This window comes from Salvia miltiorrhiza, chromosome 1 (assembly GCF_028751815.1).
Source record: "Salvia miltiorrhiza cultivar Shanhuang (shh) chromosome 1, IMPLAD_Smil_shh, whole genome shotgun sequence".
Classification (NCBI taxonomy): Eukaryota; Viridiplantae; Streptophyta; class Magnoliopsida; order Lamiales; family Lamiaceae; genus Salvia; species Salvia miltiorrhiza.
In genome coordinates this window covers 41,513,214-41,540,041 of record NC_080387.1, presented here as the reverse complement: position 1 = coordinate 41,540,041, position 26,828 = coordinate 41,513,214, and the positions used below count along the sequence as shown (strand labels likewise).

General features: G+C 35.5%; 3 protein-coding genes and 1 long non-coding RNA gene across 4 annotated transcripts in view; 1 reads left to right on the top strand and 3 right to left on the bottom strand.

Moving 5' to 3' along the window:
- LOC131025146 (uncharacterized) overlaps positions 1-26,828 on the top strand; it is a 93,887-nt gene that overhangs the window by 9,424 nt on the left and 57,635 nt on the right. The window lies entirely within an intron of this gene.
- LOC131008195 (uncharacterized) lies at positions 1,113-2,462 on the bottom strand. Its single transcript, XM_057935089.1, has one exon. The coding sequence runs from the start codon at positions 2,460-2,462 to the stop codon at positions 1,113-1,115; it is 1,350 nt and encodes a 449-aa protein (XP_057791072.1).
- On the bottom strand, positions 6,516-7,236 carry LOC131025173 (pEARLI1-like lipid transfer protein 1). Its single transcript, XM_057954814.1, has one exon. The coding sequence runs from the start codon at positions 7,227-7,229 to the stop codon at positions 6,714-6,716; it is 516 nt and encodes a 171-aa protein (XP_057810797.1). The 5' UTR covers positions 7,230-7,236; the 3' UTR covers positions 6,516-6,713.
- Positions 21,354-24,603, bottom strand: LOC131025193 (uncharacterized). Its single transcript, XR_009102106.1, has 3 exons — positions 24,156-24,603; positions 22,235-22,301; positions 21,354-21,632 (listed from the first exon to the last, which is right to left on the bottom strand). It is a non-coding gene; the product is annotated as an uncharacterized LOC131025193 (long non-coding RNA).

Sequence of the window (26,828 nt, the reverse complement as noted above, 5' to 3'; positions counted from 1 at the left end):
TGGAGAAGGGACTTGGGCCATCTGTAGACCATCATGGTATGAATAATAAAGCTCCGAATCACCGAATTGACCAGGCAGAGACGCCCCGCCATGGATAAATTCAGTCCAGCCCATCTCGAGAACTTATGAAGAATTCTATCTTTGATGCTCATGAAATGTGAAACCCGCGGACGCCCAACAAAAAGCGGAGCACCTAAGTAAGTCACCGTATCACCCCCTTGAACAAAACCTAAAACCCGATTGATGCCATGCTTCACCGAGGTGGCCACACCCTTCGCGAAATAAATACGAGACTTTTCAACGCTACACTCTTGACCAGAAAGGGCCCCATAAAAATCCAAGATGTGTTTAATCTTCTTGGCGTTACGCACCGAAGCTTTACAAAATAACAGAATATCATCCGCGTAGAATAGATGAGTAGGGAAATCCATACTACGACTGTAGCTCATAGGAGTCAGATGACGTGAGGTCACACAATTGATGAAAATATGACTAAGAAAGTCCTCCGCGATACCAAAAAGAATAGGAGACAGCGGATCACCTTGGCGCACTCCTCTAGAGCAGGCGAAGTAACCACTAAGATGACCGTTGTAGAGAATAGATATCCGAACAGAGCTGAAAATAACCGAAACCCAAGTGATGAAGCTCTCATGAAAACCCATAACCCGAAGAGTTTTGACAATGAAGTCCTAACTCATGGTGTCAAAAGCTTTTTTAATATCAATCTTGCACGCCATATTGGACTTCCTGTTGGTCCTGTTCATACAGTTAAATCCTTCCGAACCAAGAAGAATACAATCATGGATGGAACGACCTCCAATAAAACCGAATTGATTAGGGGTTACGAAGGCAGCCGCTAATTTGTTGACACGCACGGCCATAATCTTAGAAATAATCTTGAAAAGGAAGTTCGAAAGAATAATAGGCCGCAGATCAGAAACCGTGGAGACAGAATCCGTTTTGGGGATCAAAATGAGCGTGTTGGCATTGCACCCGTTTGGCAGAAAAGAGTTCAAGAAAAAACACCTAACCGCTCGGATAATATCATCTCCAATGATCATCCAGCAGGTATGATAAAAACTTCCCGAGAAGCCATCCGGTCCCGGAGCACTCTAAGCCTCCATACCCGAAACAGTGGCCGCAATCTCGAGATCCGTTGGAATCGCAATGAGCTCCAAGTTCTGCTCGTCAGTGATATGAGGGTCGATATTGGCTTCAAGCTCCAACATGTTAACATTATTCAAACCACCCTGAGAAAAGAGGTTGGAGAAATGTTCCACAATATGTTGTTCAATGGCCACTTGATTGTATTCCGCAACCCCATCAATCATAAGATGATTAATCAGCAAACCAGTTTTCCGATGACGCAACATCCTGTGGAAAAAGGCCGTGTTACGATCTCCATCTTTAAGCCAAGTGAGCCGACTCTGTTGCTGTAAATGAGTATTCTTTCGAGTAAGTAAAGTATTAATCGCCGCTTGTTTGGAGATCTCCTCCAAAAAATTATCATCATTGTAACCCTCTCTCGAAATCTGATCTTGAATAGCAGCTAAGTCTTGATTATAAGTTGCCAGCTGTGTATCAATGTTGCCGAACACCGAGTAGTTCCAATCCTTGAGCACCCGTTTAAGCCGTTTTAACTTAAGCATAACTCTGAGAATCGGGCAGGGTGTACTGATCTGCTCAGCCCACGAATTGCCAACAACCTCCATAAAGCCCGGGTGATCCGTCCACATATTAAGAAACCGAAAAGCTCTCCTCCCTCGAGCAACATGTGGACTGCACTGAAGAATAATGGGGGAGTGGTCGGAGGTGATTCTGGGAAGCACATGCGTGTTGATGGCGTTCCAAGATTGATCAAACGAGGGAGAAACCAGCGCCCTGTCTAACAAAGATTCCACATGACTCGGAAGAAACCTCCGGCCCGACCAGGAAAATTGAAGACCCGTACTGGGAGGCTCAAGAAACCCAGTATCATCAATAAACCTGCAAAACTCCGAGCAGGAAGTACGAGAGGGCATGACCGAGCTGAGATGCTCATGCGCCCCTTTGACAGCATTAAAGTCTCCGATGAACAAAGTACTACCATCAGTAAAGTGAAGAAGATCATACCAAAGTTTACGACGTAAAGTATGGTCATTGGCGCCATGCACGATGGCCACCCTAAACCGCGTGTTCTGCCAACAGCATTCTGAAACAATAACTTGATCCGAAGAAAAAACCGTGTTGGTAACCACCGACGGCTGTGCAAAAAACCAAATGTTCGAACGTCGAGGCGTCCTACAATTTTGGTGACAAGGCGAGAGGTTCAGAGATCGCCAATAACCTTGAGGAATTTTGTGAAACTTCGATTTCGGTTCAATGATACCCACAAGGAGTGGAGAGAAGGAGAGACAATGCTCCGAAAGAATTCGCTTAGATTCATCCGTGAGACCACGGACGTTCCAAACGAGCACATTCATCAAAAGGAATTAAAAATCTGGCGATGGAGTTTCCCCCATCTCCATCTCCGCCGCCCAGCTTTTCGCCACCAGGTTATGCATAGTATTGATGCTTGGTCTTTCCAGTCCTTCAACAATAAAGTCCCTTGCCGGTTGCCCCAGCTCAGCTGACTTGCGAAGTCTCAGTTTGATAGAGTCATTGGCCGGCGTATGAAGATTCGGTTTGTTCCCTCTACCTCTGCCCGGAGGTCTTCATCTTCCTCTTTTTGCCACTTCCTGTTCTTGTATGTAAGCTTCAAGCTTTTCAATTTTCTTAGCGTTCGTGAGCGCTAGCAACTTCAGATCCTCTTGAGGTTGAGGACTGGTGTGATTGCCCTTCGAAAGATCCTCCAAGTTTTCGCTATCGTGGAAAATAACCATCTCATTGTTCTCAACAATTTCGAGGGGGCTTGACTTCTCGGGGGTGTTTCTCAAGGTTTGCTCGAGCAAGTCAGGTCCTGACACCTTCTCTGTGTCCTCAGTAGAACTTAAGTTCTGAAATCTGTTATTGATGTTGATCCCATCAAAATCCTCCTGGTTGGTAGCCAAAGGCTTATTGGCCGAGCATGGCACCGTTTCCTCCGCAACCACCTCCACCTCAGTATGTTGTTTCGGCTGCCATTCAAAATCTGCCAATTTAGTTTTATGATTCCCCTTTCTAGAGTTGTCTTCCTCAACCTTCTTCTTGTTATTCGTGGGAAGGGTCTCCTCCCTCGCCTTCCTTCGCCTACAGTTCTCAATGACATGCCCAGTGATCGCACAAAGTGAACAATAGGGAGGCAAGGATTCGTAACTAAATTCGACATACATAGAGCTATTGTCTTCATCCAACATGAGAGAATCCCTTAAAGGTAAGGATAAATCCAATTCGATTAGCACACGTGCGTAGTGTCCCACTGCCCCATCGGCCGAGGGTCCCTCGATGTGTATTGGGTTTCCCAAGTAACGCCCAATAGCCGAGATAACCTCCGGGTGCCATAATTCGATTGGTAAATAATAAATACGAACCCATACTTGAGTTAAGGAAGAAACTTCTTTGTAGGGATCAAACTTCGGGACCCATTCCCTAAAACGTATTTGTCCAACCGAGACCTCAAGATTCAGTTTTGCTTTTGCCGTTTTCTTGTCCTCCAAAGATTTAAACTTGAGAGTGAAGTATCCCTTCCCCATAGGAATTAATTGCCAATCATTCTGTAAACCCCATAGCTGTTGAAGTTCCGCTTTCAAATCCTGGGATGGTCGTGGTTTCGTACCTTTACGGACCAGAAGCCTGCCAATGAGGGCGAACTTGAACTCTGCGATTCTTTGTTGATAAAAATCCTTAGGGATAGTGAGAGAATCCACTCCCCCATGGGAGGTAAACTGGAGAGCTTGAAATTTGTGGGCAGGGACGTCCGGCTTTCTCATCCGCGGACCCAGAACCTCCGCATAGTTCCGCTTGGGCGTTGCTTGATCTTTCTCAGTTACCGTCGTAGATGGGTTCTCAATCACCGCCTTTGCCAACGGAGCCTTGACAGGGTTGTTATCTTCATTAGGGTTTGTAGAGATTTCTTTGTGAACCACAGGTGCGAAGTTATTCGAGACAGGAGGAAGGTTGAGCGCCGAACGGTCAAGGCCACCACGAGGCGAGCGGCCGCTGTCCATGACGACGGAGGAAGGCGGCGCTAGTTCATGCGGCGTCAGCGCTTAGGGTTTCTTCCTTCTCCAAAAACAAATAAAAAGGGGTGCAACACCATCCTTAACCAATGTATTAATTGAGCTAATCTTGCTTTTTATATTTCATTAAAAGAATAAAATTGAAGAAAATTATGCAATGAATAAATCTTCAATCAATGATTTTATCAATAAAAAGTAAACATCTCCTGATCCAAACATATATTATTTGTTTCAATTAAATTACTACAATACATAGTTCCACCATTTTTTAGGCAAATATGTCAATAATCATAACATATACCTTGTACTCGAGAATTAATATTAGAGAAGAAAAATAGTTTTGCCACTTCTATTATTATATGAATTTTTATTTTTATTCTAAATAATAACTCAGGAACATGTATAACCAGCTGGTATTTGCTTGTGGCAGACCCTGAAAACGAGATCAATTATATGTGCATCTGCGTTTTCGTTGGTGTGCAAATTATTTTCTTGTTCATTTTCTTTTGGATTTTCTTAACTAATTAGTTGGTTATAAACAACTAATACTATGTCAATCATACTTTCCTATTTGCGATGATCAGTTAAAATCTAAAAATTGGGCTTGCTTTCAGTTCTTGGAGTATTTTAAAAAATTTATTTTATACATAACTATATACTCCCTCCGTCCCCAAAATAAGTTCCTCTTTGGGGACGGCACGAGTTTTAAGGAAAAGTGATAAAGTGTATTGATAGTGGAGAAAAATAGTATTGGGAGTGGTGAAAATATGAAAAAGTGTTACTCCATAATTAGTATTGAGAATGGTGAAAAAATGAAAAGTAAAAATAAATAAAGTATTATTAGTGGTGGGGTAGTTGTCCAAAAATAGAAAGAAAGAAAGATGAACTTATTTGGGGGACGTCCCAAAAAGGAAAAAAAGGAACTTATTTCAGGGACGGAGGGAGTATATATTTTTTAAAACTTAATTTGAATCACATCTCACATCGACTTTATATGAGATTTCACTAAATAAAAATTTATATAAAATTATACTTCAAGAGTAGGTGTAAAGAGGCAAACCTTGAATATTATGTTGTGAGGCAAATAAATCTGTAAAAGAATGGCTGTGATTAAGAACTTGCTATGAAAAGAGAAACTAAGGGAATTTTGGATATCAGGAGTTCACCCTTGCAACTTGGTCAGTTTCGTTTCGCTAAAAATAATTCTGCAGGAATTTTGCTATCTACTTTCTCCGTCTCTTAAATAACTTTCTAATTTTTCTTTTTGGCCCATTTCCAAAACCCTTTACCTTTTATTTTTGGACTATACCTCACCATTAATAATACTTCATTTACTCTTATATATTTTTCACTACTTTCAATACCCTATTTACCTTTATTTTTCATCATTTCAACTTTTCATCTTAAAACTCGTGCCCCTCTCTCCAAAGTTATTTTAGAAACGAAGGGAGTATGTTAAAACGGATACACTCAACTTTAGGGATGGAAACGAGTTAAAGATAAAATTTTAGGCATAAGTCGAATATGAAAATAGGAATTTTTTTCACAGGGGTTTGTTAGAGAAGCCTGTGATTATGTCGAAAAGAGTGAAGTATTTAAAGAGAGAAAATGGCGACCTAGAAGCACCCTTTCTAAGTAGTAATTGTTTTTAGAGATACAAAATATATGTATATACGTGCACTTGAATAAATTAAATAATAATTATGCTATTACAAACCAAGATCAACTATCCAAACAAATACAATCCAACATTCAAGTAAAATATAATCCACACATTATCGATGGAACTTGAACCAATGACCTCTTAGAAAAAAAGTCTTTGGTACCTTAACTTTGCCCCTTAATCCGATCAAGATATGTGATTGTGACCTTAAAAAAAACGTGGAATCAAATATTAAAATGCGATTTAGTAAAATTTATAACACTAACATCTTATTTTCTTTTCTTAAACCTTCGTTCAAATTATTTAATCCAGGCCAGTTAATAATAGGCAAGACTCTTTAAAAACTCTTGGGCTTAGATTAATCTAAGCCCAGTTAAAAATTGGAGACTCCGAAGGTTCAAAATAAATAAATAAATAATAATAATAATAATAATAATAATAATAATAATAATAATAATAATAATAATAATAATAATAATAATAATAATAATAATAATAATAATAATAATAATAATAATAATAATAATAATAATAATAATAATAATAATAATAATAATAATAATAATATTGATCCATCCCGTCTTCAGGATTGTGGGAACTAAATAATTTTGTCCATAGAAGGGTTTCATACGAGCTAGCTACATGATTAATTTCGAGTTTATTTTGTTTTCTTTTTCTGAAATCAATTAATATTGAGTTATTCGTAAAACCATGTGTATAATAAAATAATGAACATTTTGATGAATTGGATTGGTTGGAGTTACAACTTTGAAATAGGCCAAAAGTTCCGACTACACGTTGCTTTTATTGAAGCCTTGCTCACTCCAGTCCATGCAACCACAACTTATACTAACTACTAAACAAACGATGATAACACCACGCACACATGCAAAAATTAAGGAGCATCAAACAAACTAAGCGCAGAGGAAGTCCCTAGGCACTTGCCTGCTGCACACATTAAGGAGCAAGGTGAGAACGATGGGAAGATTAAGGTTAATGCCCAAAATGTTAGCCCTAATCACAGTGCAAAGGCAGACGGCGGCCTCGAGGTCGGCCAATCCTTGGATGAGGGTGCAGCATGGTGTTACCGGAGGTGTTCCGATGGTCACGTTCAGAAGGCCGCTCAGAACATTGGCGCAGATGCCGAGTTTTAGGGCATCTCTAGGGCATGATGAGTTCCCCGGTGGATTCCCCGATGCCGGGCTTGGTGGAGTCCCCGGTGCCGGGCCAGGTGGATTCCCCGATGGCGGGCTTGGTGGAGTCCCCGAGCCAGGTGGAGTCCCCGGTTGCGGGCCAGGTGGAGTCGAGCCAGGTGGAGTCCTCGAGTGTGGTTTTGGGGTTGGGTGAGTCGAAGCAGTACTGACCAAGGAGAAGAAGAGGAGGTTGAGCAAGAGGAATAGTGCAAGTGGTGTGCTTCTCTTAGTGGCCATGGCTAAGCTTTTTTGTAGCAAAGAGTGTTGGGATTAGAGTTTTTATAGAGAGGCCGTTGGTGGCTTATTTCGGATGGGATCCTATGTCCCATAATTTAGTGTGTGCCACTGTATACCACTCCTAATTTCTTTATTTTATAATTATTTTTTAAAAAAAATAAAAATTATTATTATATTATAAACTCTAATTAATATTTGTCACTAAAAATTAAAATTTTTAAAAATAATATACCCTAACTTTAAATTAACTAACCAAAATAATCTATTATTAATTCAAATAAATATAAAAAATAATTATAAACCCTACTTGGATGAGTGAACTCTTGTTAATTATCTTTACCCTTAAAATTAAAAAAATATACTAATTAAAAATTATAACAAATTAAGAGTGGTACGCAATGATACACACTAATTATTATGGAATTGGGGATTCCATTTGGGCTTTATTGATATAACTTGACAGTTGACATTACTGTATGTTAAAAAAAATGGGTTAATTATGTACGTTTAGAGTCCCCAACCTTTCTAGAAAATACTTTTTAACTTTTATTTTTTTTATTCAAAATTCTTAACTTCCAGTGCTCTCCAAAAAATGTTTAGCAAAGATGGAGCTAGCATCTGGGCTTGACTCGACGGTCGCTAGGGGCATTTTATTATTATTATTATTATTATTATTATTATTATTATTATATTTATGTTGTATTTTATAGTTTTTTCCATCTTTTATGAATAAAATTATAATTTCATCTGCCCATATTTATTTGTAAATACATAAAATAATTTTGCCTATCTATTTTCAAAATCTTAGCTTCGTCTTTAAGTGTTACAATGACGAGTCATCTCATCGGATTTTTTTATTGGGTCACTACAAAAAAACGCACGATTACCGACGGCATTTTGCCGTCGGTAATAAGACACGGCCGCCGGTGATAAAGGCTACCGGCGGCAACTCGCCGTCGCTAACCGGCTCGTCGGTAACCCCATTACCGACGGCGATCGACCGCCGCCGGCAATTAACGGCGGCGAAGCCGCCGGCATTTCCGCCGTTAAATACCGCCGTTGAACGGCGGAGAGTTGCCGGAAAATTACCGACGGCATTTGCCCTCGGTAATATTTTTTAATTTATTTTTTTTATTTTTTTTATTTTATTTATTTATTTTATTTATTTATTTATTTTATTGTATATCCACAATTTATTTCGGTATTTATACAGTATTGCATAATTTAGATGAACTTCCCAGTCGGTCACCCATCTTAGTTGTGCTCTAAGTCAAGCACGCTTAACCTTGAAGTTCTTTTCGAATGGTCACCAGTACAGAACACTCGTATTATTGATATATATAGTATCTATTAATTCATTTAAAGTCTACTTCAATATACAATATCATATATATTCATAACCTTAGAATATGTCGAGATGATATACAAAAAATATTGTTAATTACGGATTGGGCTCGTTTCCGTTCTTATTTTTATGTCGGAAAAATATTTATTAATTAATTTATTATTAATTTTCGATTTTTTTTTTTATCAATCTAGTTTATACATCATTCATAACCTTAGTGTTGATTGATGAGTGAATCACTAATCAAATTAACATTATTAAGTTATAATTATAAGTTTCTCACTAACAATTTTGAATGCTTAGCAATAATATTAGAGTAGTGATGATTGATGAGTGAATCACTAATCAAATTAACATTCTTAAGTTATAATTATAAGATTCTTACTAAGAATCTTGAATTCTTAAGTAATATCTTACATTAGTGATGAGTGATGTGTGAATCACTAATCAAATTAACATTATTAAGTTATAATTATAAGTTTCTTACTAACAATCTTGAATGCTTAGTAATAATATTAGATTAGTGATGATTGATGAGTGAATCACTAATCAAGTGAATCACTAATCAAATTAACATTCTTAAATTATAATTATAAGTTTCTTACTAAGAATCTTGAATTCTTAGTAATAATCTTGGATTAGTGATGATTGATGAGTGAATCACTAATCAAATTAACATTCTTAAGTTATAATTATAAGATTCTTACTAAGAATCTTGAATTCTTAGTAATAATCTTGGATTAGTGATGATTGATGAGTGAATCACTAATCAAATTAACATTCTTAAGTTATAATTATAAGATTCTTACTAAGAATCTTGAATTCTTAGTAATAATTTTGGATTAGTGATGATTGATGAGTGAATCACTAATCAAATTAACATTCTTAAGTTATAATTATAAGATTCTTACTAAGAATCTTGAATTCTTAAGTAATATCTTACAGTAGTGATGAGTGATATGTGAATCACTAATCAAATTAACATTATTAAGTTATAATTATAAGTTTCTTACTAATAATCTTGAATGCTTAGTAATAATATTAGATTAGTGATGATTGATGAGTGAATCACTAATCAAGTGAATCACTAATCAAATTAACATTATTAAGTTATAATTATAAGTTTCTTACTAATAATCTTGAATGCTTAGTAATAATATTAGATTAGTGATGATTGATGAGTGAATCACTAATCAAGTGAATCACTAATCAAATTAACATTCTTAAATTATAATTATAAGTTTCTTACTAAGAATCTTGAATTCTTAGTAATAATCTTGGATTAGTGATGATTGATGAGTGAATCACTAATCAAATTAACATTCTTAAGTTATAATTATAAGATTCTTACTAAGAATCTTGAATTCTTAGTAATAATCTTGGATTAGTGATGATTGATGAGTGAATCACTAATCAAATTAACATTCTTAAGTTATAATTATAAGTTTCTTACTAATAATCTTGAATGCTTAGTAATAATATTAGATTAGTGATGATTGATGAGTGAATCACTAATCAAGTGAATCACTAATCAAATTAACATTCTTAAATTATAATTATAAGTTTCTTATTAAGAATCTTGAATTCTTAGTAATAATCTTGGATTAGTGATGATTGATGAGTGAATCACTAATCAAATTAACATTCTTAAGTTATAATTATAAGATTCTTACTAAGAATCTTGAATTCTTAGTAATAATCTTGGATTAGTGATGATTGATGAGTGAATCACTAATCAAATTAACATTATTAAGTTATAATTATAAGTTTCTTACTAATAATCTTGAATGCTTAGTAATAATATTAGATTAGTGATGATTGATGAGTGAATCACTAATCAAATTAACATTGTTAAATTATAATTATAAGTTTCTTACTAAGAATCTTGAATTCTTAGTAATAATCTTGGATTAGTGATGATTGATGTGTGAATCACTAATCAAATTAACATTCTTAAGTTATAATTATAATATTCTTACTAAGAATCTTGAATTCTTAGTAATAATCTTGGATTAGTGATGATTGATGAGTGAATCACTAATCAAATTAACATTCTTATATATGTTATAATTATAAGATTCTTAATAAGAATCTTGAATTCTTAGTAATAATCTTGTATTAGTGATGATTGATGAGTGAATCACTAATCAAATTAACATTCTTAAGTTATAATTATAAGATTCTTATTCTTACTAAGAATCTTGAATTCTTAGTAATAATCTTAGATTAGTAATAATCAATGTTTAAATTTTCACTTGTATTTCAATATATATTTGATTTTAATGTTTTTGTATTTTTATCTTTGATCAATTTATTAGATGATAAATGAAAAAAAAATAAAAAAAATAAAAAAATAAAAAAAATAAAAAAATATAAAAAATAAAATTAATTACCGACGGCATTTGCCGTCGGTAATTAGCGGCGGAAAAATGCCGTCGGTAATTTTGGCCGGACGGCGGTGGTGCTATCGCCGGATGTCACCGGCGGTGGTGATTAGCGGCGGCCGGTTGCCGCCGGTAAATACCGACGGCAATTGCCGTCGGTAATAAATAATATATATTTATATTAATATATATTTAAATTAGCGACGGCGTAACCGCCGCTAAATAGCGGCGGCCCGTTTGCCGTCGGTAATGCTCCGGTAATAGTCAAAAGGCGGGTCGCCTTTTTTGCCGCCGCCGTGCCGTCGGTAATTTTCGTCGGTATTTACGCGTTTTTTTGTAGTGGGTGAAGTAGAAAAAAAAATCTATCTAAAAATTTGACAAAATAATTTTTTATTTCGATATCAATTTTATATATGCCGTAAAAAAGCACTAAAAGTTGAGGAATATCTGAATAGAAAACAAAAATTGATGACATATTTTAAAAGATGCTGAAAATTGGCGATACAAATATAAAGTTTCATTTTTGGAAACGGGATCCGGGTCCCATATAGCTTAGCTGGGTAGGAAAAACATTAATGAATTTTGGAGGCATGCAAATTTGAGGATGACGTCTTATTATGTTACTAAGTTTGTACACAACGTGTACGCATGTCAATTTGAGAATGACGTCTTATTATGTTATTCAAATATTGTCGTTGAAAACTGAGGGAGGAAAACTATGGAAGCTAGATATAGCTAGGTAAATTTTCGGTCTATTTTACTTCTTAGCCAAAACGGTTTATACAATATCCTTATATATGCTAGTGTAGGTGCAATCCTTCACAAGCAACTTTATCCTAATTATATAAGCAAATAAAATTGTACGAATGTCTAATACCCTAAAATAATTTGATTGTTAAAGCTAAAATTAATTAAATATTTGATGCCCAAATACTACTCCCTCCGTCCCGCAAAGCTTGAGTAGGGATGACAGTGGATCTTGGACCCGGTCCAGATCCGTGGATCCAGATCCGTTTTTACGGATTTGGATCTCAATTTTTTGGACCCGACGGATCTGGATCTCAGTTTTGAAAACGGATCTAGATCTGGATCTTGAAATTTTAGATCCGGATCTGGCCCAGATCCGACCCGTGGATCCATTTTATTTTATATACATTTTTTATATTTTATATTTAGTTTACTAATAATATTAACTAAATTAAAAATAATAAATAAATTATATTCAAAAGAATAAAAACTAAAAGTAATTAGATATATGTATTTTGTGTTATATTTTTCATGATGAAAATTAGATGTTGTTGATTTTGTGATTTTTTTATAAATTTAATTTAAAAATAGTAGATCCATGGATCTGGACCCGTGGACCCGCGGATCTGACGGATCTGGATCCAAAATTTTCAGATCCACGGATCTGGATCTGGATCTAGTATATGAAAATGGATCTGGATCTGGTATTGGCCAGACCCGGTCCAGATCCGACCCGTTGTCATCCCTAAGCTTGAGCTGTATTTCTTTTCAGGTCGTCCCGTGAAATTGAGCATTTTCCTTATATCGTAAAAGTTTTTTCATTTATTCACCTTTTCACATTTTCACTCACCACACTTAACACACAAAATACTAACTCATTAAAACTCGTGAAAAAAATTTGCTCAAGCTTCGCGGGAATGAAATTAATGTTGAGGAATGTGTTGGAGTAAGTATTCAATTCTTATAATTGATATATATGGGAAATGAAATGAAATGAAACGAAATAATAATCGGGATTAATATTATTGTTATTATTATTGTTGTTGTTATAAGATATCGAATATTTTAAATGATTCCAAAACCCATACAAAATGATGATTTAAGAGCACTCACATCGGCTGACTTGATGCCATGAGTCAGTCGATGCAATCATTTGTCGACTCGATCATATGAGTCAAGTTCATTCGCCATTCTTCAAGGCACATGTTTACACGCGCTTAAATAAATAAATAATATCAGATTTTGAAATTGAAAAGGCAACGATCCATTTCAACGGCTCTTTATCGATTTTTTTTCTTTGTTTTCCTTTTCTCCTTCTATTAAAACTCCGCTTTCCCTTCACTTTTTTTTTCACATCATTCTTCTTTATTTTTCAACCATTCTTCTCCTAATTTTTCTTTCCTCTCTCAAAATGGCTTCATGGTATGCTTCTTCTTTTTATTCTTCTTCGTTCGATGGAGATACGGAGAAAATAACATAAATGGTTGTGAAGGTGCAAGACATTGTCAAAGAAGTTTTCAGTACAAGCACCCCCAAAGAGTTATCTCCAACATGGAATTTGTGCACCGTTATCGTGAGGTTGCCTATCTACGGCTTCTTCAAGATTATTTCAATGACGACCCGATATATGGTCCAACTTTTTTCAGACGTCGTTTTCAGATGAAGAAAGAGTTATTTTTGCGCATCATTGATGGTGTGAAAGAGATGAATGCTTACTTCCGCATGAGACGAGATGCTACGGGCTGGGACTCGCTCACCCCTTATAGAAATGCACGATGGCTATATATCTGGCAACTGGTCACCAGTGTTTCAGTATATACTTTTGAGTTTTGACGAGTATCTGAAGATTTTGGAAACTAGTCAGCTATGCCTCAAAAAGTTTTGCAAAGCTATCATCAAGGCATACAACACCGAATATTTCCGGTGTTCTACACCAGTGGATATCACATGTTTGTTTCAAATGCATGAGCAGCTCCACAGATTTCTCAAGATATTCGGGAGCTTGGATTGCATGCATTGGGCTTGGAAGAATTGCCCAACGACGTGACATGGTGGCATTTACACAAGGTTATCAAGGAGAGCCAACCTTGATTCTAAAGGTTGTTGCATCCCACTATTTGTGGATTTGGCATGCCTTCTTTTGTGTTGTCGGATCGAACAACGACATAAATGTGTTGAACCAATCAACTCTGTTTGTCGACATTTTGGAAGGAACGATGTAGGCAGTGATATTTGAAGCAAACTGATGTTATTATTAGATGAGCTCAGAGACAGATCTACATTTCCTGCTATGGGGGCACGTGCCCCCACAATTTATTTATTTACTTTTACTAGTTATATATATATATATATATATATGTATATATATTTGATTAAAGTATATAATAAATAAGAAAATCTTTAAAGTTTCAATCTTCAATAAATATACACTTAGTTTGAAAGAGTATTTTCCGCAATGAATATCATAAAGAACCGTCTACGAGATCGGATAAGAGATAAATGAATGAATTATTGATCAATTGTATATATTAAGAAAGAGATTTTTTATAGTCAATCATGCAAATGTTTCAGTTAATGAAAACTAGTATATTTTAATTCTAATAGACTTGAATTATTATGTACTAGTAGTAATTTTTTAACGTATTTTATATTTATAATATGCTTATATTTTGTGCCCCCACAATAAAAAATTTCTGGTCCGTCCTTGGATGAGCTACTACTTGTGCGATGGCATCTACCCTGATCGACCAACATTTATCAAGATCCCACCAATGGCGAGAAACGAGAAAGAGGTGATGTTCAAGAAGATGCAAAAGGCGGCACGAAGGGATGTCGAACGAGCCTTTGGAATGCTCAAGCTCGATGGGGAATCATCAGAGGTCCGACCCGACCTTGATATATTGAGCATCTCAAAGAGAACACGATGGCATTTATCATCATGCACAACATGATTGTGGAGAATGAAGTAAATGTGTTTTGAATTGGAGAGATGACGATTCGGGGAATAAGGCATCTAGCACTTACTCATCCGATGCTCCCCAATCAGCCCCACCTAGCTTCAAAGACTATGTGGCGAGAGATTCAATTATCAGAGATAGACGGATAGCTACACAACTTCAACAAGATTTGACCGAGCACCACTACAAAAAAAATGGCGTGAACAGTGGCGGAAATTAACGACAGGAACAATCCCGTCGAGAAAATTGTGGCATTCTCGACGGATTCTCGACAGGAGCTTAGTGTCGTCCTAACTCCATCACAAATCTGTTGAGAATTGTTATTTTTTAAAACTTTATTTTTATTTTTGTATATTCCCGTCGACAATCCTTTAATAATTATAAATTATAAAATATTATTTATAATATTTAGGGTAGCCGTCATTAACCCGTCAAGAACTGTGTAATTTTAGTTGTCCGTAGACACCCCGTCGTTAATGCTCCATTAACTTCAGATCATTTTCCCCAAATATCAGTTTCCCTAAAAATCAATTGTCCTACCCCGCCCGTGCTACTCTCTGCCATTTTCTATCGTCTCTCATTTTCCGTCGGAGTCCCTTGCTGCGGTCTTTGTTGAAAGGTACGATTCAAAGTTATTTCAATTCATCCCATGCATTTTTTGTATGCTGATAGTTTGTGTTTGATATCTTCAAGGGTGTTTGGCTGAGCTTATAAGCTCTTTAAAACAACTTATAAGTTGTTTAGGAGTTTATAAGCTCCTTCAAAATATTTGGCAAAATAAGCTCTCTTAAATAACTTATAAGCTATAAAAATAAGCTCTCAGAGTTTATAAGCTACCCAAAAAAATAAGTTCTTCTACCTCAACTTATTTTCTCATTATCTTATAAGTAACACTCATTTTATAAAAATAATTTAGCTATAATTTTTTTTATATCATATATCATTATAATTTCATTTTTCTTCAATTTTCTCTCACTTTGACAAACACTTTACTAGATTCTCTCTGTATAAAAATTCTTTCAAAGTATTTGGCAAATTAAGCTCATAAAAAGCTTATAAACTGTAAAAATAAGCTCTTCAAAAAATAAGTTCATCTATGTCAACTTATTTTCTCGTCATCTTATAAGAAACACTCATTTTATAAAAATAACTCAATTAAATTTTTTATTTTTATCATATATCATTCTAATTTTATCTATTTTTTATTTTCTATTTCTAACAAATATTTTATCTTTCTATCTTATAAACTTAATTATCAAAACACTTTCACAACTTTAACCTCCTAGGAAACTACCATCTTATAAGCTCTTTAAAATAAGCTTAGCCAAACACCCTCTTAGTATTTTTGTAGGGAACATGTTGAAGATGTACGTAGTAGTATGTTGCTTCTTTACGAATTACTTCATCCGTCCCAACTTTTAGCATCTATTTGAAAGTGATATGTGTTTTAATAAATGGTTAAGTGTGTTGTGAGTGGAATAATGGTCCAATTTTTATGTGAATTTGTTAAAGTAATTAAAATGGAGTAAGGATCCACCTATTTTTACTAAAAATAAAAATAAATATAAAAAAATGGGGCAACCTATTAAAATAAAAATATGGATATTAAAATTAAATTGAAAGGGAGGGAGTAATAAACATTTAAAGATCTCTTTGTTACAACTTTATGACTTTACTTCAAAGATTTGTCGTTACTGAATTGATTTTTGAATTGGTTAAAATATAGGATATCAATTTAAAAATATGTATCATCAATATAACATATGAGTTTAATTAGCGCAGTCTATTGGTAAGACGTTTCTCCTCCAACCAGTAGGTCGGGGGTTCGAGTCACCCTAAGAGCTAGAGTGTGAGTGGGTTTTTTCATTTCTTTGGTTGTAAAAAAAAATTAGAAAAAAAAAATATGAGTTTAATGTAAACTTTTTCCACCAAAATTTATCCCTCTTCACTTTTTTTTACAGTGATATTTTTCCACTTTAATTAGATGGTGTTGTATTCCCGCCTGCGTGCGGTGTTGTATTGTGTGGTGTTGAGGTCCCATACACAGGCCGTTTCTCGCCTGCGTGCGGTGATGTTTTTCCACCGTTTGAGTGGTGGTGAGGTTCTGCCTGCGTGCGGGTTCCATATATTAGATACCTCTTGTAATTTCAAAAAAAATTGTTAGTATTAATTTAATTTGTTATTTATTATTTTAATTAAAACATTCACTGTAAATGAGTCATTAATTAATAATATAGCTTACTTTTTTGTAATAATAATTTTAAAATACGTCGTGAAAGGATCGTTAAACATGGAAAAAATGAACGCACTCAACACAAAGAAGTGTAGAAAGGGCATAGCATCCTAATTAAGTTGGAGAGATGAATGCCCAGGAAATAATTCAATATGAACCAAATTCACAGAATATCCCAACTGCAGCAATGAGATACTAATTAGATACCATGCCCCTCCATCTCCTCTATTTATATTTGTAAAGTTCGAGCTAATGATATGAAATTAATTACATGTCTTTTTCTGTCTATACTACATTTACAACTTCAATTAGTTTCTAAAGATACTCAAAGTAATTAAGAGGGCTTTGCTGCAGTTTCATTGCAATGTAATGGGTGAAAAATTCGATAGAAGACCAATAAGTGAAATCTAGATGGACCTTTCATGTTACAATTTGCTAGAACACTCTAACATCATACTGATTGTCATATTATATCCCTATTTCGTATTTAAAAGAAATAATGTAATATAGTATTAATGAGCATGGTATTAGGGTTCAATTTATTTACTATAAGGTAGGCCTAAATACCCACAAATAGGCTCAATATGGACGACAAAGGCCCACCTGGAAGAAGGCCCCAGAAATAAAACAAAGCAAAGTCCATTCAGATATGAATTCGAAAAGGGTAATTTTAAACACAACCTCCAATTTTCTCACTGTATAGCCCCTTATTTAAAAAAATAATAAAAATTATTATAATTTTACTATTATACCCTTATAGCCTCCATTTAAAAATTGTAATAAATTAAGGTTTATAAAAATTAATTTGAACCACCGATCTTGGAGGCTCTCTGTTGTCAATGCAGAGATGGTTTAGAGTGACATTCTATGGCGATGGGTGGGAGGGATGATGCACAGGATCACTATTCCTTTTATAATTTAACAAGGTATGCTGCACTTGGGGGCCGTAATCGTCGGAGCAAGATCTGCATTTTAAATGATTTGCAATGCCTTACATCTGCATTTTTAAGAGAGTGGATGAGTTGATATCAAGACGAGCAAGATCCAAAGCTCTCTGTGCTGTGATGAGCTCAAGAAGCAAGATCCCACAACTAAAAACATCAATTTTCACCCAACACTTACCAGTTGTTCCTTTTACTGGAGTGACAAATGACAATATCATTATCTCAACAATCCACAAATCCGCCCACACTTAAGTCAGCAACAACTGCTTCAAAGTTCTCATCCAACAAATGCGATCGAGGTGGCTAAAAATAAGAATGAGTCGAGGGTCATGATGAAGAAACACACGGGAAGAGCGATGATATCAATGAAAACACTCAGATTGATGAAGTCAAAGGGACGAGTATTGTTCAACGCGGTTGAAGCTGTATCCGAAGCAGTAATTCACCCCAAGAAATAGTTTTTTCTTTTTTTTTCATGTTTCTTGCTTCATCGTTTAATTATCTGATGTGTTCTTAAATTTTGAGTTGGGGCTATATAATTAAATAAATTAAGAAATTTTTGAGAAATACACCATCTCCACATACATTGTTATAACTTGCTTCTGGTGAATTAGGGACATCAAAGCAACACTCACTAGATCTTGTAAAAGTATTACGTTTAAGAAGCAGTTCGTTCAATTCAGTCGGATAACATGACATCACTCATAAGTGTTTCTCAACTTACTTCATCTTCTCCATATTGATTGTCCATTGTATCTTAACAGAATCCGCAAATTTATGACAAATTTTTAAATGGGGTTATAAGGGCATAATAGTATAATTATAATTAATTTTATTATTTTTTAAATAAGGGGCTATAATGAAAAAATTAGGGGCTATATTTAAAATTACCCATTCGAAAATTGTACTTGAACCTTTTTTTCCCCTCGGGATACATATATAACTTTACATTTTTTATTTTATTTTTCTAATTTTGGTACAATCGTTGGTTTTTTTTCAATTTTAATCGGACATGGCTATCGAAAAATAACATGTTGTACACCTAACACATCAGAAGACCAAAATGGCTAGTTGCCTGTAAATCCAAAATATTTTTCGAAATTCAATAATTGTACTTGAGCTTTTTTTTCCTCAGGATACATAACCTTTATTTATTTATTTTTAATTTTAATTTGGTCCGATCGTTGATTTTTCCCAATTTTAATTTGACGCAGCCATCGGATATGATATGCTGGACACACCAGACGACCAAATAAAATGATGTCGTCCCACTTAAAAGGAAACAATGTCGCTTTGTGTGAAACTGACATGGTGAATCGCTATAATACTGAAAAATATAATTACACTTTTTTCATTCTCCCTTTCAGTTTTTTTAATCAAATTCACAAATCTATATTGGAAACTCTATACATATGATAGTACTGGGAATAGCGATTTTTTCAGCATTATATTGTTTCTTTCTAGTATTATAGCGATTTACCAGGTTAACTTCACACAAAACGATGATGTTTTCTTTTAAGTACGTGGACCGATGTTTTTATCAATCGTCTTATGTGTCCAATGTATCATCCTCAATGACCACATCAAATTAAAATTGGAAAAAATTGACGACCGGGCTAAAATTAAAAAAAAATGAAAAGTAAAATTAGAAAAAAAAAAGTGAAAAGTTATGTATCCCGAGGAAAAAAAAGGCTCAAGTGCAATTTTCGAATTCCTAAAAACGTTTCGGATTTGCAAGCAATGATGTGCCCAGTGTATTTTTTATGACCATGTTAGATTAAAATTAAGGAAAATCGAAAATTGGACCAAAATTTAAAAAAAAAAAATTGAAAGATTATGTATCCCCCCTGGCCTCCCAAAAAAAAAGAAAAGAAAGCTGTGGCTGCCCACAATTTACTTAAATAGAAAATAATTTAATTTATTTAACTTATTTTTTAAAATATAAATAAGATTTAGTCATTTTATCATATTCTCTACATTATAGTAATTTTTTTGCAATTTTTTGGTAACTTTTTTATTTTTATTAAAAAATAAATTAAAAATAAAAAATACAAAAAAAATTAAAAAAATAAGTACAATATAGAGAATATAATAAAATAACTAAATCCTATTTTTATTTAAAAAAATAAATTAAATAAATCAAGATTGTCCTTATTATATTAGTGTGTGGGTGACCACAATGTGGCTGCATAGATTTATTGATTCCAAAATTCCTGTAAAAGTTTTGGATTCATCATTCATAGCCACTTGACGCCTTCATTTATTAGGAAAGGAATTGTAATACCCCGTTTCCTCGAGCTAAGTTTAGAATAATTTTGAACTTAGATTTAAGATGATTCACGCCGGATTGAGAAAAAGAATTTATTTTTAATTCCAACAAAAATGATTTACAAAAGCTTTTGTAAATTTTAGTTATTTGAATTTATATGCATTGCATATTTTTTAAATTAGCATTCAAGCATTTACACGAGCTATTTATCTAGCAAACACTGATCGATAATCACAGTATCGATTATTAAACCCTGAAGTTTTTATTTGTCCAATCAACACCCATACCCTATGTTGTCCATCAGCCACCCTACTTACCTGCTGCAGCCCCAATTTCAGCCACAAAAGTCAGCCTTGAGCCATGCTTTTGTGTAGGCAGTCCAATCTCCATCTTTCTATCATAACTAAACATACTTAGGCCATTTCTTCTTGGCAGTTCCCACCATTTCAGACTCTCTTTGGCGTACAGAATCCAGCGACTGCAATCAAGTAAATCAAAGCAGCCACCCATCTGTGTTTCAACAACTGGAAACTCTCAAAGGTTTCATCTTTGACTCCTTACTTCTCTCATTTCATAGAAAGATGTATAAAGAATTTCAACTGCCCAACCAAGATTCACGAGCATACATGCATTCACAAACAAGTTTTTATACAAGTGTAGATATGTATAAATGATCTGTATATATATATATATGTACATACATCAGAGCATGATTTTAAGAAAAAGAAGAAAGAAGGAGTCTTGAGCTTTGTTTGTGCTTGTCGTTGTTTGAACGTTTACTGTTGTTTTGAGTCGAGAGTGGAGGGAGGCAGATGCGGTTGGCGGCGGTGGTTCTCCTGCTGCTGTCGGCCGGAGTCTTGAGGGAGAGGCGGCGAGGCAAGGGCCTTGTTGCTGCTCTAAGCCGGGTCGGGGCTGGGTTTTGTCGAGGGCGGAACGGCGGCGGCAGTCTGCTCCATCAACTGCTGTCGGCCGGAGTGAGCAGAGAGTAGGGGGATGGGTGACTGGTCTGGCTGGGTTTAACCGAGAGAGGCCATGGCGCGGCGGCCCTGCCGCTGTCGTCCGGCCACGGACGGATGGAGAGCAGAGTAGAGAGGGAGGGAGCGGCGATCTCGCCGTTTCCAAGGAGGAAGATGTCACAGCCCGCCCTAACTAGGGATAGTTAGGCCGAGTGATCCACGAGTAGGGATGGGGTTAAAGAAGAAGGGGAAGAAAAGGGGCGTCATTTATAGCCGTAAAACTTACTCATCTTAATAAAACTCGTCATTTTTATTCATTAATACTCAATTGAAAACAGTCTATGAAAGACTGCATAAAAGTTAATTAATATCATTAATCAAGTTATACATCATATGCAACCATTCTCTTAAGACTCAAAGTATGACATAACATACTATAACATCAACAACATCTTGCAGCGGAAAGTAGCTAGACATATGTATGAAGACATATTCTAGACAGGTTAACTATTTATTAACAACCCTGGAGACTCCGCTCATTGCAGCACCATCATCACATCAGCTCAACCTGCACATTTAGAAAACATATGCAGGGCTGAGTACAAAAGCACTCAGTGGGCACGTATGCCTAGGAATAAAAATACATGCTTCAAAACTATAAATTGTCATGCCATCATAATCAGTACAGCAAGGGAGTTTTTCGCTAAAAAGGCCCAAGCTTACTAAGTTCATTTGTGATTCTTAAAGTTCGTCTGATCAGACTAAGTTCTTTTGTAATCTATCATATCTGAAACTGTGTGCCGGAGAGGTGGCCACCTCTCACGGTCACTTGACCGGCCAACCCGCTAGATGACTCACGGTCACTGGTGTACACTAGCCCTGGCAGGATAGCTATCAACTGCTCAGGACCCGAATTCGATTGCATCATTGGCAAAGCCAAAGCAGATAGATATCATACTAAAATTGAAACATTTTATGGCAAGACAATAGTTGAAATAACTTTAACTCAAAGATTTTGTCATGAAATAACTTGCTTGAACGTAACATTTAAACTCATTTGATATATATGAAACTGAAATTAACAGTTAGATCATCTCATGCATTCATTCGTATAAGAGGCCTACGACACGCAGGGGATCTCTATATACGTACAGTAAAAGTAATGCCCACCTCGTTGTGTCTCTGTATCAATGAGTAACGTCACTCTCTCCCTCAAGTCGTTACTTCCCAAAAGGACCTTCATCGTTATGAAGAATTGGTGAGAAGTTATAAAAGAAACCTCGATTAATAATCTAATCTCTTTTATGAAACATTAGTATCTCTAATGTTCATCTCTCTTGATTGTTAATCAATATAACAATTATTATCTCTCGTCATTACTCATTAATTATAACATCCTTATGTTATAATTAGCAGCGCTTCAATTAAAAGAAATATTTAACACATCGAAAAGTCCACTTTCTTAGCAGATCTATTCGCTCTCATCTCGTCTAATTAACCGATTAGAAAGTTAAACTTTCCATTAGGCATGTATTTGAGTCACGGGTCAACAAGAATTGACTATGCTCAAATTCTAATTTCACTAAAAATTTCGACATGACCTATTCATATATAATGTCAGCCACGAGATTTCAACGCGTGAATCTCACTACGTGAACTCGTCTCTCGACTCAAAACTTAACATCTTGACATCTTTTCAACGCAAACCAAACAATTCAAAATCATCAAAACTCTTTATCAGTAAACTATCATTTATACTCGACACCAATTGTTCGAGTGTCAGATACCAACATTTATGTGCGTTAATCATAACTCTCACAACTCACACCATTTAGTCATATCGTATCATCCATCAAAACAAATATAATCAAGTTATTTTCTAGAAAGTTTTGCTGTTTTTGTGTCATCTTTAAAAATTCATAACAACCAACTCAATCATCATAAACTCTCATACCAATTGATCTCAAAAACTCCATGAAGTGTAGTTCACTCTAAAAATGGTAGTTAACCAAAAAGGTTAAAGGTTTTTGGAGATATTGCTCTTTTAGTGCAGGCTGTCAAAGATTGACAGTTTCTGCCAATTTTGTTTAGGCCATTAGAAACCAAGGCAAACCTTAATAAAATTCCATCAAATTTAATCAGCCAAAACTAAAGGTATCCTTGAAGATTTGGTTAAAATTTCACAAGAGAAAACGTTCATATGATCTGCCAAATAAACAATGAAACTCATACACTTTTACTGTTGGAAAAATATGACAGCAGAATAGGGCATTTTTGAAATAATAAACTGCTCTGTTTCAGAGGTCATAAAAATCGAAATATTATGTTTTTAGAAAAGTATTGAAGTCTAGTTTCGTTTAAAAAAAACGGTGATGCAAAATCCTTCATGGATTAATAGATATAAACGTTTTGTGAAGTCTACCAACAGTTGACAGATTCTGTCAAGGATTTTTTTCAAAATATCTTTAAAATACCAAACATCATCCAAAAGACATGAAATTTTGCAGCGACGAAATACACATATCATAGATAAACATACTAAAATTTCAGAGCCATCAAGCAATGAAAACTCATCGAAACATAAGCTTGAAACTGCTGTAAAATTTTTACAGAATTCCAGTTTTAATTTCGTTCAACAATTATCATCCATAAATTGTAAATCAATTAGCATGCTCATGTGATATCGTAGAACACATATACGCAATAATATTCATTATGCAACGTCCCAAACTTCACGAATTTAAATAATCATACTCTAAAAACTTATACAATTTTCGTGCTTGGAAAAATACGAATTTAATATATATCGATTCTAGCATACCCTTAAGCACAAATATCAAGTCAAAACGATCAAACAAAAATCGAAAGACAAGCTAATATGTGAAAAATGGGGCTGCCCTCATGGGTTTCATAGCTACGGTTCGTTCCGTTCTTACTCCCTTCATTAAACATGCTCAACATCTACCCAAGAACAACATACTAAAATTTCACGACGATCCGACGTCGTTTCAAAATAAAGTCGAGAATCGACGTTTTTCGACGTCGACGAAAATCGAAAAGAAAACCATCAAAACGTAGGTAGAGATCTTACCTACTTAGATACGTGTTCGAAAAGATGATCGGGGCTCGTCTTCTCGCTCAAAACGGAGCTCAAAAGCTCCAACTCCTCAACAATGGAGATATGCGTGAGTTGTGTGTGTGTTTAGTGTGTGTGAGATAATTAAAAATTAAAAGTGAGGGGTGTTGGCTGCTAACAGCCGTAAGTAAGTGAGGGGAAAGGGGTTTGGGCGGTTGGGGGGTGGTTAGGGGTAGGGTAGGTTAGATATTTAGTCGTTAAATATCTCGTTTCGTCTCGTCTCGTCTCGTCTTAACGACTAACTACCCATACTCTTCGTTACTCGCCCTCTCAACTCCTACTCACTTTCATTACACTCGTAATTCTATATAAATATAGAAAACGCATGCCCGTTCTCGAAATTCTGATAAACGAGCTCGGTTCGTTTATCGAGAAATCCCGATTTACTATTCACTCGTCGTCCAAAAATAAAAACTTTCATTATTGGACTCGTATCGAAAAACTAAGAATATTTCTCGACGACGTGCACGTAAGATTTTGAAAGTCGACAAACAGACGAAATAGCAGTATTTTTACTATTCATCATCAAAAAGTCAAAAATTTCAAAAACGTCTTAACGGACTCAGATTTCACTTCCGAGTTCACCGTTCTCATTCAAATAATTATCTCGAATTATTCAAATACTCAAACTCAATTACGGATATAAAATCCCACATCATCCAAACATCATCAAAATAACATCTCAACATCTTTTAAAAAAAAACAAGAAAACTTCATATAACTCCTCATCTCTGTACAAGTAATCAAACAAAGGATACCCTAATTACTCAAACTCAAGCAACTAAAACACGTCATCAAAAGCCCGGGTATTACATACCCTCCCCCTTAAAATAAATTTCGTCCCGAAATTTGTACCTCCTGTAAATGTTTCGAGTAGTTCTCTCACATCTTATCCTCAAGCTCTCTTTCCACTTCTTTCTAACTGTCATATCTCCATTGGACCTTATCCAATGCAATCGACTTATTACTCAATTGCCGAATTTTATGATTTAGCATCATCTGAGGTCTCTCTTCATAACTCAAGTCTGGTTCTAAGATCATTTCTTCTTAGTAAACCACATGGTTTGGGTCGAAAATATATATCCTCTCAATTGTGACACGTGAAACGCGTTATGCACATTTCCAAAGCTAGGTGGCAAAGCCAACCTATACGCTATTGGACCTATCTTTTGCAATGTCTCGTAAGGACTTATAACTCTGGGGTCTAAGCTGTCTTTTAACTCCAAATCTATTCATCCCCTTTGAGGGTGAAACCTTCAAGAAAACTTTGTCTCCTATCTCGAAACTTTGTCTCACATCTTATAGGCAAACTCAATTAGTGGCAACACATTCTCCGATTTACTCCTCTATCAAGGATAGTAGTTCTTATCATATCTTCTAATCGCCTGCTATGCTAAAATTCATCCTTGTACCCAACTCTTTCTGTAACTCATCCAAAAATGTGATGAAATTTATTTATTTTCTCTTTCTGAGGTGATCTACACCGGTACTCAATGCAATCTTATAATCTCACGAACGTACAATTGTGCTAACTTATCTGGTCCATACGCGATTAGGATCGGTAAGAAATGTGCAGATTTTGTTAGTCGATCTACAATCACCCAAATTGCTGTATTTCCTCTTTGACTTTTGGGTAAAGCTGTCACAAAATCCATCGCTATGTGATCCCATTTCCACTCGGGAATCTCCAACGGTTTTAACTTCCCATATGGTCGTTGGTGTAATGCTTTCACTTGCTGACAAGCTAAGCATCGCTCTACAAACGAAGCTATGTCTCATTTCATTCCGTCCCACAAAAATCTATTTTTTTTACAACCTGATACATCTTTGTGCCTCCTGGGTGGGCGGTGTAAGGCGTGTCATGAGTCTCACTCATGATCGTATTCTTAAGTTCATCATCGCGGGGAATGCATATTCTCCCCTCAAATAAGATAGCATTGTATGATGCTTTTTTGGTAACTCTTGAGATCTCCTGCTCTTATCCTTTCTCGTAACTTGTTCATTGTCTCATCTTTCCTTGTGCTTCAATCACCATTTTCCTCAAACTAGGCATCGTCGCAACAATACTCGCTATCGTCCCTGGTGGTTTTATCATCTCTATCTTCATCTTGTCAAAGTCCTTTATAAGCTCATCCTCTCTCGTGAGAAGACATCCTAACTTTGACGAGACCTTTCGGCTCAATGCATCGGCTACTACATTGGCCTTGCCAGGGTGATAATTAATATCGCAGTTAACATCCTTTACTAATTCGAGCCCTCACCTTTGCCTCGTGTTAATATCCTTATGCTCGAAAAAGTATTTCAAAGTTTTGTGGTTCGTGAAAATCTCACATCTAACTCCGTAGAGATGATGTCTCCAAATTTTCAGGGCATGCACAACGGCTGCAAGCTCTAAATCATGCGTTGGATAATTTATCTCGTGGGGTCTAAGTTGTCGTGATGCATAGACTATAACTCTTTCTTCTTGCATCAAAACACATCCTAGCCCACTCTCTAACGCATCTGCGTAGATGGTATACTCTTTATCCATTTCTAGGACTATCAGCACTGGTGCTGTAGTCAATTTCCTTTAAGCTCTTAAAAACTCTTTTCACACTCCTCTTTCCAATTGTATTTAGCTTATTCTAA